The sequence below is a fragment of the Perna viridis genome, chromosome 1 (genome assembly GCF_037379345.1).
Source record: "Perna viridis isolate PV_CMFRI_1.1 ecotype Kerala chromosome 1, ASM3737934v1, whole genome shotgun sequence".
Lineage (NCBI taxonomy): Eukaryota > Metazoa > Mollusca > Bivalvia > Mytilida > Mytilidae > Perna > Perna viridis.
Window position 1 is genome coordinate 8,341,710 of NC_142445.1, and position 12,692 is coordinate 8,354,401.

The 12,692-nt window shown below is 34.4% G+C and overlaps 1 protein-coding gene across 2 annotated transcripts; it reads right to left on the reverse strand.

Moving 5' to 3' along the window:
* Positions 1 to 3,865: 3,865 nt before the first annotated feature.
* LOC148627097 (uncharacterized) lies at positions 3,866 to 11,184 on the reverse strand. Of its 2 annotated transcripts, none has more exons than XM_088567303.1 (2): positions 11,118 to 11,184; positions 3,866 to 4,756 (listed from the first exon to the last, which is right to left on the reverse strand). In XM_088567303.1, exons 1-2 carry the CDS (start codon positions 11,148 to 11,150, stop codon positions 4,379 to 4,381), a joined length of 411 nt encoding a protein of 136 aa, XP_088423429.1. In that variant the 5' UTR covers positions 11,151 to 11,184; the 3' UTR covers positions 3,866 to 4,378. The 2 variants fall into 2 exon arrangements, with proteins under 2 accessions (XP_088423429.1, XP_088423419.1); XM_088567293.1 differs by lacking the exon at positions 11,118 to 11,184 and adding an exon at positions 10,280 to 10,443.
* Between the last annotated feature and the right edge of the window lie 1,508 nt (positions 11,185 to 12,692).

A 12,692-nucleotide genomic window follows, 5' to 3' on the forward strand; every position in this document is an offset into this window, starting at 1 on the left:
TCGGACTCCAATAAAAAAACTAGGAGCATGGACCAGGTGCACCGGTAGGATACGCGTCCTCTGCTTTTCTTAAACACCCGCCGTATTGCTCATGAAAGTCAAAATATGTTTTTGATTGAAAATATTCGGACACAAAAGCCCCCGCTGTAGCCTTCAATTTCACAGCTGTTACCACTTTTGTCCAATGAAATGCCAGGCTGTCAGCTCCATCGGTTAGGTTGCCATAATTAAGCATCATCAGTGTCTACTACCACACCATGATACTCGGATCTTAAAACTGGTCCTTTCAGTTTAATAAGATTTCATCTACTTTCTGTTCAGACAATCTTTTAGAAATCCTGGGATCTTCCTCCTTTAAATAATACTTAGAAAATCATGAAAGCTGAAATTTGATTGGCTGTTTAGAAAGGTCATTTGAGCAGAAAGTAGAATGGAGTGGTGTTATATCCTACATTTGTGACTAAATGGAACAATTAGTAAGTTAAGTTTTAATTGCTCAGTTTCCTTCAATTTTAATCAAATTTTCAATCAAAAAATTAGAAATAAGCTTGGAGGAGAGGTAAAATATAGTAAGTTGACATTACAACGCCGAAGAACTGATAAAGGAGAAAATGTGTTAAATTTTGTGGCCTTAACAATTTTACCATTACAACAACTACGTTCACTCATGAAGTTAACCACCTGTACTCATGGTGAGCATAAAAGTAAAGGAGACCAAGTGAAAATAAATGGATGCTTCAAACGATTCTAGCTGATCGGTTAATGTTATGAGACATGCAGACGTGGAAAGTGATCAAAACATACTAACGGATAAGCTAAAACTGCATAAAGTACAAGGTAAATCAATACCATCAAAGAGAAAGGAGTCCTGTAAAGAAAGTCACGTTACAACTGAGAAACAGATTTTATGTCCTCATTGAAAATGAAGAGCAAGATATAGAAAATCAAAATCTATGAAAATATACCATGAAACCGCACTAACAATCATTTGTTCCAGAAATAGGTCGAATCAAGAATGAACAAATGCAGGTGGAAAATTGTAGACGAAAGTAAAACTTTGAAAAATAAGATCGATAAAAAACAAGATAGATGGATCAAGATCATTGATGGTTAAAGAAAACTTGTGGCAACATTACAGTACGTAGCAAAGACAAAATCTGAAAAAAAGGGTACGAAGATGGGCAAAAACAGTGGTTTGTAAAGCTTGCCACCGAAGCTGGAACAGCAGCCTGTAAAGAAAACATGAAGGCAGTTTATCACATAACTTAAACACTATATAAAAGGATAAACCAAAATAAATGGAACATATCAATCAAAACGAAATAAAGTCAAGATGAAAATACCGCCGCCATATGCAATCGAGTTAGTGAAAAAAGAAAGCGAAACACCACCAATAAACGTAGGACATCCAAGTAGATCAGTCATTCAGGAATTTAAAAATGGAAAAGCACCTGGAATTGACACCATAACCCAGAAACGTCTTCTAAACAAATTCACAAATAGTTCACAAGTGCATGGAATGATAAAAAGATACCAACTGATTGGAAGAAAGGGTAAATAGTTAATACTACCCAATCTCATGTGCTCTGGAAACTGAAAACTGGAAAATTTGCAAAACCCTATTCCCAACAACAGCCAAAATTATGGACAAAATCACAACTAACAGAGTAGACGAAGAACATAATAAACATTTAAGGGAAGAACATACAGGATTTAGAGAAGGACGAGGTACAACAGAAAAAGTTTTTACTCTCAGAAACACCATTGAACTTAGAGTAGAATGGAATTCAAACCTTTATATGTTTCATTGATAAGAGAAAGCATTTGATAGAGTCCATTTAGAAACACTCGGAAAATCATAAAACACTAGTCCTATAACATCCCAGAATAGCTGATTCAATTAGTGCAGTGCATGTATACGTAGACATCAAATATGCTATAGTAACATCAAATGGAACTACAAAATGTTTAAAATAAAATATTGTGTAAAACAAACTTGAAACATGTCCCATTTGATTTTCTCGTATATAAAATGGTTTGAAGAGTCAACAGCAGAGAACAACACAGGAATTATAGAATTTCACCACCAAATTCGATGATCTAGACTATGCTAATGAAATTGCATTACTTCCCGGAGAAAAATTACGAAAAAAATTAATGGTGTCAACAAATATGTCCACTCCACAGGCACCAAGATCAATACAACAAAAATTAAAGTGATGAGATCCCATGCCGACACCAACCAGCTGAAAAAAATTGCACAGAACAGAAAGAAATTGAAGATGCCTAGTCATGCACTAGATGTAGTACCCAGGAGCAGTAGTCACAAACATATGAGGAACCAATAGATACATAAGAAGACGACTTGCCTCGTCAAAGTAACCTATAACAAACCTGCTTTCAAAAACGACTAAATTTAGTTTTGATTAACAACATATTTGTTCAGTGTTGTGGACCAGTTTTTCTACTGAGGATCGACTATCCAATAGAAACCCCTCTACTTGCTGAACTATCCCTTCACTCCTATGAAGATAACTTTATAGCTGAACTTATCCAAAAGAAAGAACATCATTGGTCAAGATCCTTTGATCTCAGCTTCCGCAATATAGATGACGTTTCATCTTTAAACAATTTTTTTAGATTCGCGGATTTTGTACATCGTCGCATGTACCCCCCCTAAGAACTTGATGTAAAGAATACTACATACGCTACGATCAGCCTCATATCTTGACCTACTCTTAAAGATCGATGGAAAGGATAAACTCATGTCCAAATTGTACGACATACGCTATGATTTCTCAATCCGTATTGTCAACTTTCCTTTCATCTGCGGCAACTTCCCCTTAGCACCTGTGTATGGAGCTTTCATTTCACAACTCATGTGATGCCAGAGTTTGCTGTTACGATGCATACTTTTTATTGTGCTAGACCTCTTACAATTAAGCTTCTGAAACAGAGTACGTTGCTACAAGATTAAAGTAATAATTACAGGTGTTGAATGGTCGTCATCATGAACTCGTTAAGGTATTTCTACCATTATAAACGGTTTGATCACCGCATCATAGTTTTCCTTTCCTCTTTCGTGTACCCTGGACGTAATATTTCTCGAGAAATTCGGCGGGTGTTTCTAAAAATATACAGAGGACGCTTACCCTACCACAAGAGCTTCAGGAAAACTTAAAAGCTACTGGTCAATAAGGTTACAAATGAGGTTAGGGTTTGAAAGAATTAGAATTAATATAACAAGAATAATATGAAAACAGTTGTCAGCTGCCAGGTGGATGCACAAGGAAAAAGGAAAAAGAGAGCGAACGTCGAGGAGAAAGAGAACACCTTGGTTTTCAACCACGGACTGAAGCAACCACAACCAAAAAAAGACATTGGAAAGGACTTGATCCGATCCTACAGAAGAGACTGAAATAACTCAATTCTAATGGATGGAATAATGTGGTTCACGGTATCAACAGCCTTTTGAAAGCACTTCACGCAGAGATTCGTTTACTACAGTGTCTTATATTATCTCCAGTTGGAAGGGCTATATATTATTGTAGAAATTAGAAATTGTGACAATGTGTCATATGTTTTATAGCCTTGAAATCCTCAATCTTTAGGTCCTGCGATACCCTTTTGTATTTGAAAATTTTTGATGCATTTGGTGAAGTATTTTGAATATGAAACGATATCATATGTATTACAAGCCCAAGGTTAGATATTGGTCCAACAGCCTTTTGATAGAGTTCCAATATCAACCAAGTGCTAATAACGCATATGATATTTTAAAAAGACATGTAATGGTCTTTTTATCATAGGCTTCACAATAGGATTGTAAAATAAAGGCTATTTATATATTTGACAACAAAACATCTATGTTCAACAATTTAATAAAACATTTTGTACAACAAAACAATTACTTCCGGTAATTTCATAGCAGTTACGTACTACGTAAAAAGGTGCGATATCATTTACCGACAACCGTGTAATATCATTCCTTAACAATTAATATTTTGATATCAACCCGCTTATGCAATCTTGGAAAATAGCAAATTTTGCCCTCTTATTTGCTTTATCATACAGTAAGAAATAATAATTATTTATTCTAAGTATATGATAATATAAAATATCCTTACACGATCAAATAGATGACGCTTCAGCTGACCTGAAAATCCTTATCTATGAGACCCCTTAAGTTCAAACAAAATGCTTGGAAACCAGTAATTAGTGCAAAAACAAAGACAAAAACAATTCATATGACAGGCATACGGACACCTAAGAAAGTTATGCATGTAAATTGAAAATATTTTCTACGTGCATATATTCATGTGCCTTGATTTATCGTATTCGATCTATTCATTTTCCACCAACACAATACTTAAGCACTTTAGTAGGGTTTTTTCCTTGGACGACCACGTTTCCTATTGTACCTAGGCCATTCCCCCTGTCTCCTTTCTATACATTTGATATAGTGGTGTTCGTCGCATCTTGGACGCATGATTACAACCCACGACACAGTAATATGCTCTAATTTCTCGTCCTGTCCCATATCTTTCAGGTAACTACCGACATCTTGTGCGTCGTATCCCGCCAGGTGGCTCAGCAATCTCTCTCGAATGCAGTCTTGTGATTGGCCAACGTAAATGACGATCCCTCGTTCCTGGATAGTAAAAATCCCTTTGGTTTCCGGGTCTGGTAATTTATTTACAGGATATGACTGGTCAATTAGTGATTGACATTTATATTCTTTGCAGCCTCTTTTTGGCTGAAATTGAGATGAAATTTAGTCATGGAAGGAAATTAAAAACCATTTTCTTAAACATACCAACCTTTTAGCATGTCTTATTTAAGTACCACTTTAGATAAAAATCGTACAAAAATGTTATAGTCATCAGAAATTAACATGTGGCTTTTCATATAACTTCTGCTCTTATGAGATGACAATAAATAGAATGTACTGTTGAGTTCATAATTAAGGGAGATAACTCTATAAATGACACTAAAATACAATAGAAACTGTTGGATTTTCAATGTGGAATATCTCCTTAGAGCGGACAGATACATTTCATCATAAAGACCTATAAGGCAATTTAATAACAAACGTAATCAGAAACTGAAGTCTTTTAAGTCGCTAATCGTCAAATAATTTATGCCACTGATTTTGGCTTGATTTCCATCCGAAATGTCACGAATACGATATCTTCCAAAATCGGGTGACTTCCGCAAGAATCTTGGTTCCCTTGTTATGATTACTCTTTCGTCACCGTGATGACCCGAATGGTTCTCAATCAAAACAACTGGTTTCCAGGAAGTGCGGGTAATGTATTTTACTGTCACAGTAATGTTACAGTACTGTTATTTACGGTAATGTTACAGTATTGTTATTTACTGTACTATTTCATTACTAAATTTTAAAGTGCTTTTCCATTACTGTCATTTACAGTAATGTTACAGTATTGTTACTTACAGTACTATTTCATTACTGAATTTTAAAGTACTTTTCCATTACTGTCATTTACAGTAATATTACAGTATTGTTACTTACAGTACTATTTCATTACTGAATTTTAAAGTATTTTTATGAGCAACTCGGCGGATGTTTCTAGAAAAGCAGAGGACGCTTACCCTACCGGTGCACCTGGTCCATGCTCCCAGTTTTTAGTGGAGTCCGAGTTGCTCATTTGCTTTTGTTACTTTGTATGTATGATTTTAGTTACTTTATGTTCTTTGTTGTGTATGTCTGTTTTCCATGTCTGGTCTTTGTCCCAGGATTAAATTCTTTTGATTACCGCTATAACCTTGGTTCCCTTGATTACTCTTCCATTACTGTCATTTACAGTACTGTTCCATCACTAAATTGTACAGTACTGTTCCATTACTGAATTTTACAGTATTGTTCCATTACAGAATTTTACGATACTGTCCCTTTACTGAATTTTACAGTACTGTTTCATTACTGAATTTCACAGTACTGTTCTATTACTGAATTTTACAGTACTGATCCATTACTGAATTTTACAGTACATTTTCAGTACTGTGTGTGTAACAGTATCATTTCAGTAAGTTAAATTTTAAGTACAAGTACGGTAATACATTTCACTAAGTATGCACTGTGTATTTATCAGACCTAAAAAACTGACAAAGTATATTTGAAGATGCATAGACATTTTGATATATACATATTTGACTTTGTTATTTTTAAAATGTGACGTCACAATGTTTTAACGTCATCAACTCCTTGACGTAAACCATGCAAAGAGCATGTCCTGGAGTTCTGGAAAGAAAATAGAAATATTTTTTTGTGAAATTGGACCCTACTGATATTATAAGATATCCGTTGATATCTATATGCCAAAAAAATATATGTTGTACACACGGTCCAAGAATTAAAAGATAACTGCAGAAGGGATGTGTACGTTCTTCAGTCACTTTTCTTATAGACAAAAGTACTTCGTTTGGTGTTTTACTAATAACATGATTACAGGAGTACCCACTTTGCATATAGGGGATCAATAGACATGCCTTCTTACTATCATCCTATTTCAGTTTGTTCTTTGTACAATGTCCAAAGTTTTTGAGGGACATGTTTGTTCGTATACCTATGCATACATAAGTATTTAAATGATAAAAACCGAATACAGGGAGATCAGTCTGATTTAAGACAAGTCCATTCATATTGAACAAGTTGCTGGTAATTGATGAATGGTTCAAATATATAAATAATATTTCAGCAACTGAAGGTTTTTGATCTCGGAACCTTTGGCTGAAGTGAGCAAAACAGGGGTTACCAACCCGCAGAACATCCTCAGTATTTGGAGATTATCCAACTATACGAATATCATAGCGTTTTATAACGTAGAAACGGCTTGTCAAGCTTTCCTATAGATGATGTTGGAATGTGATGTCGGCCCTAGATTTCATGATTTTGTTGTCAATGAGATGCTTACACTCCAATAAAGAATTTGCCCCTCTCCCCTCCAAAAAAAAAATAATAATAAACGTGTTCCTTTTTCACATTCAGTGGTCGTTTTTTACGTTACATTTCATTTTCAAGTTTGGTGCTTTTATGAGTAATTAACAGTTGGTTGTCCAGAACTAAACATAAAGTAACTAAAATCATACATACAAAGTAACAAAAACAAATGAGCAACTCGGACTCCACTAAAACTGGGAGCATGGACCAGGTGCACCGGTAGGGTAAGCGTCCTCTGCTTTTCTAGAAACATCCGCCGAGTTGCTCATAATAAGTCAAGGCCGGGGTAGACAAACGAGGAAAAGAAAACTATGACCCGTTGAAGAAATCAGTTTTCATGGTGCTGGTGGATACACCATAACGATCCACGAGTTCATGGTGACGACCATAAAACTTCTGTAGTGATTACTTCAATCTTGTAGCAACATAACCCTGTTCCAGAAGCCTATTTGTTAGAGTTCTAGCGCGATACAAAAAGTCTGCGTAGTTTCGGCAAGCTCTGGCATAACGTATGACTTGTGATATGAACATTCCATACGCAGGTGCAGGGATGTTGCCACAGATGAAAGGAAAGTTGACAATTCTGAATGAAAAGTCATCACGTTTGTCGTAAAGTTTGGTCAATAGTTTTCCTTTACCATTGATTTCTAGGTGTAGGTCAAGATATGAGGCTGACTTCACAGTGTCTGCAGTATCCTTTATCTCAGGTTCTTTTGGGTAGACCAGATGTTCCTAGTAAACATTACTGTAATTATACTGAAAAAAAATGTAGTACTGAAACTATACTGAAAACTTACTGAAACATACAGTACTGAAAATATACTGTTTAACACAGTAATTAAAATGCTTTTTGTAAAAGACGGTACTGAAAACGTACTGTAAACTTCAGTAAAGAAACAGTACTGTAAATGAAAATAATGGAATAGTACTGTAAAATCCAGTGATGAAACTGTACTATAAATGACAGTACTGTAACATTACTGTAAAAGACAGTACTGTAACGTCACTGTAAAAGACAGTACTGTTTCAGTAGTCATTACTACAGTACAGTTTCAGTACAAAATAGAAATGTGTTAGTTTAACGTTGGTAAATTATTGGTAGTGTATATATAGATCGGGTCCTGATAATGTTTATAGCCTATATAGTCAATTGCAACGAGCCCGTGTCTGAATCGAGAGACTGAGTTCAGTGCTAACCGATCTTTTTATCTTTTAATGTAAACTTCCCGTTCTCATACAAGCAAAAATCACATGTTGAACACGTGTATGATATTTAAGAGGTACACTTTGATCTCATGTGAAGCTAGAATTGATGGTTTGGTTTTACCGCACCAATCAGCAGCATAATGTGGTGTGGCAATATTATGCAAATCATATGCGAATGTAAAGTATTGATATTACGAATTACGAGTGCAAGCAGTCACTAACAATATTAGGGACTTAAAAATGTATAGCCTTTTTTTTATTAGTGTATCGCATATTATAGAATTTGCATGATTCTTACAAAGACTGCTACTTAATATTCCTGAATTTAAAGGTCAAAACGACTGGCGTTCAGTTATTGAATACAAATGTAACCCATTTTTATGTTCAAGAATTCACGATATTCTTGAAAACTCGAATTTTATGCAGTTTATAATTTGTGATTCCTTTTAATTTCAAGTTACTGTTGTGAAATACTTTGACAGATTGGCAATCTCTACTTATCAAGTCTATAAACAAAGACTTGTGATACTATCATTCCATTGTTTTACTGTCCCGCTTTGTGAGAGGCGTACAGTGACCATAGTGTTCATCTGTCCGCCTGTTCTTCCTTCGTCTGCACATGTCCAAAAAAGAGAAGGGACGATAAAGGCTCTAATATGCCTAACTAATCATAAACTGTTGAAATATGAAGACTTGAATCCATATAACAAATGAGAAAACATAAAGACTTCCGACATCTTATATGCATTATGAGATATCCTATGAAATTTAAAAGATAGCTAATAAAATGTATAAAATATCTCGTATGTTTTTTAAGATATTTATAGCATACTTCTGTCAAAATATTAAGTGGCTGACTGTTATGTGTAGTTTCAGACAAAGAAATAACGAACAAAGGTGTATGAACATTCGGTTATCAATATTGCCCAAAAATATCAGCTCCCTTGTAGTTACATAAACGTATGTGAGACTGCAAAGAATTGTTAATTCTTTGGTGTTTTTTTTTTCGAGCATATTTACACTAAGAAACTGACAACTATAACCATACCCAAGATACAACTGAATATTTTCACATATGATAAAATATGTAATTATGAATGTATTCACTAAATATGAACTTGTTTTTTGGGTGTAGACACCATTTTCTTGTATAATGCGCAGATTATAAAATCGTAAGATTCAATTTTGACTGAAGAGACAGCAACTACAATTTATACTTGACCATATGTCACTGGGTTGGGGAGCGAGTTCAATTTTCCGTGTTGTATAAAGCTCATTTGAAATGTACGACACGAAGTGTCGATAGAGTCAACATATAAAGCCGGAAGGTGATCAACGATTCAAGGCCTTGGCTGAAAATATGTCTTCACGTTCGGTCATAGTCAAAGGTACAACAATTGTGTCGTGTCCATTTTGTTTGAAGTTATTCTGTATGTATTTAAGTTTGTTTATTCCCATGCCAACTAAACTAAATTTTTCGCCATTTTATGTCAGTTAACTATAACTGCAAGAATTAGACCAACAACTAAATCAAACACCAGAGTTATCACGTAATTATATTGAACAATGAAAATACAAGTATTTTGTTTCTGCATGGTTCTGCATTTGACGGACAAGGTTCGGTGCTTTGTGATATCCGCTGTGAATTACAACCGGACGGACCCAACACAGTGAATTAAAAAACCGGAACTAATATTGACACCCACCTTGAAAATACATTTGCCGTGAACGTGGTCTACTATTTGTACCAGACTGAGATACATGCTTAAAAGTAGTATGAATGTTGATATCATTGACTTAATAGTAGATTTATAATTTGATTACTTTAAGATGATTATATATACATTTATAATAACAATAATGTTTCTTTTTCGTAAACAAATTATTATTATGACCTTCGACATGTTGAATGCTGGAAATAAAGCATAACTGCGGAAGATAAAATTTGAGTAACAGACTGTTTAATTGTTTGTAGAGTTGTATAATTTCTTATTTTTATTTAAAGTTTCGTTTAAGAGTGTTGTTGGATAATTGTCGTCGTATTTGTGAAAATGTTTAGATGGTACCGATGACATACGCAAGTCCAATACAAAATGCCCTTGTACTCACCTCCATGGGGTAGGGCCCGCAAAAATCACCCCTTAACACAAGAGGTGAGGTGTGCGCGCTCATGGAAACCTACTCACAACACCCGGGTCCTAAACCAGAAGTGTACCCGAAAGGAATACAATTGTAGTAATTTTTGTACTTGTTTCCCTTCAAATTTACGAGCATACACCAACTATAGACTATTATAGTAACTACTGAGCTAGGAGTGTATCCGTAACCACGCACTTACTATTATAATGAGCTGAATGACAGAAAGAAAATATGAAAAACGCGTAAAAGAAACAGAATAAAAAAGATAACACTCTAAACGATGAAAAGTCATAAACCTTTGTTATTTAGTTCATTTTTATAATTTGCAACTTTATTAACCAATGGCAGATACCGTTCCTATCGTTAGAAGAAACTACTACGGACTGGGGATCGATGTCTAACCAACGTTTCAAAGTATCTTTTCAATAAAATAGGGCAAAATTTTTCATAAAACTTAAGTAATTAAGGTTTTTCTTATAAACGTACTAAAATAATTCTACAAAATTTTGGCGACCAAAAGGTCGCGTTTTAAGTGTATTGTAAGAAGACAAGGTTTCAAAGTTATGAAAATTAGCGTTCTACATGCACCGCCTTTATAATTGGAATGCATACCATGTTTCGAAACTCAATTTCATATCCGATATCAAATCCAAATCACTCAGAAACCACAAACTGTTTACCTCCTGAGATGATTTATTTTTAGGTGGAAATTCCCAACAGTTTTGTTCTTACATTTTATTTGGGGAATCACCTTTCTCTATATATAAAATGTTAAATCTACATTTTACAACTTAACAAAATGTCTTACTGGAAAGCAAGCTTGGCATTCTGCATACATCATTTCACCTGAACAATTTAAAATTGAGATGGAAAATGGCCATACAATATGGCGGTAATTATAAGTTTTTATACTCCTTTAGTTTCGGGATTTCCCTTATTTGAATTGTGACATTTAAGGTATTTGTTTGTATTGTACAAATCGAATTACTAAATATGTTGCCATAGCGTGTCTGGCATACATATTAGACAAATTCAATCCAATCAAGTCTGTGGCAACAAAAATGGGTCACATTCGAATCATAGAAATCAAAGTTTCAAGAAAATTTGAAAATAATAAATTTTTATCACAAATGTTAATAACACTACATTAAGAATTCGCATGTATATTAATTAAACTGTATTATTTTCGATGGCAGTCGAGTCACTAAGGATTTTCCTTGTTATCATAAGTAGTGGTTCATATCAGAATTGCGATGGTTTCACCTAAATTTTGTTTTTTATCTATAAGCATCTAGATATATTGATTAAACGTATGTAGATAAAAGCTTTCCTTAAAATTATTTAAATACTTTAAATTTCGATCTAGTGACAAGACTAAAATAAGTATCTTGATGACGATACCATTACAATTTTTGATATGAATCGCCTCGGCTAATATATAGTGTCACAAAGCATCTTCATGCTTCTTGTGTATTTTCATCTAGATGCTTATGAATTGAAATTATTAAGATGATTTCATAGCATACATATATTTTAACTTTATCTAGATGTAAAACCCGTGCAGATGAAACCGTATAAATTCTATAGAAATCGCAACCCCTAAAAACCGGACTGTTTGATTCGTACAAGAATCTGCACTAGAGTTTTCAGTGGAGTAGGTAATACGAACAGTATATAGTCTTCCTTGTTTCTCCGGTGTATTATATGTGCATCCCAATATTGTAATATAACACTCCATCAAGTTGTGGGCAACACATAAAAGCGCCGAAGTCCATCAGTCGTTATTTCTACATTTTATACCCAAACTGGTATTCAAGACAGTATGCACATCTCAGTGTGGTTATAATACATCCCAGTTTCATTACAATGTTGAAAGCTGCATAGAAAAGTTGTGGACGGGCAGACAGACAGGATGAAACCTATATAAACCCCCAAACTTCGTTTGTGAGATAAAATAGAAGATCTTAAGACCAATTAGTGCTTGCCTACATATATAGTCTTATACTTTATGGTAAGTTGACCGATGAACTTTTGAAAAATGATTACGATACAATTCACTTTCCTTATTCCTAAATTTGTAATATATACAGGTACAACACTGCTGATAATTATTTGGTCAATACAGGAATTATTTATAATCAGTCACTTCATCCCACATTCGTTGATAACGATGAGTAAAAATTTTCTCCTTGATTTTTTTCAGAAATCGAACACCTTGCTAGCTTCCTTGTTTGATAATGGGTCACCTGGGTCAAATATTAAGTATTACGTATTTTAATGTTTTCCATTACAAGGATCTACTTCAATTCTCAACGAAAGTGACAAGATCCCTTCGAAAAAAATCATTTTATTTCTGTACAGTAACTACCTGACAGCAACCTTT

What these genes read in the sequence shown, in the direction of transcription:
- LOC148627097 (XM_088567293.1), bottom strand. Translation starts at nt 10,342, where the DNA reads ATGAGCGCGCACACCTCACCTCTTGTGTTAAGGGGTGATTTTTGCGGG. An exon ending in GCGGGCCCTACCCCATGGAG is followed by an intron (nt 4,757 to 10,279) that starts GTGAGTACAAGG and finishes TCTCAATTTCAG; the next exon opens with CCAAAAAGAGGCTGCAAAGA.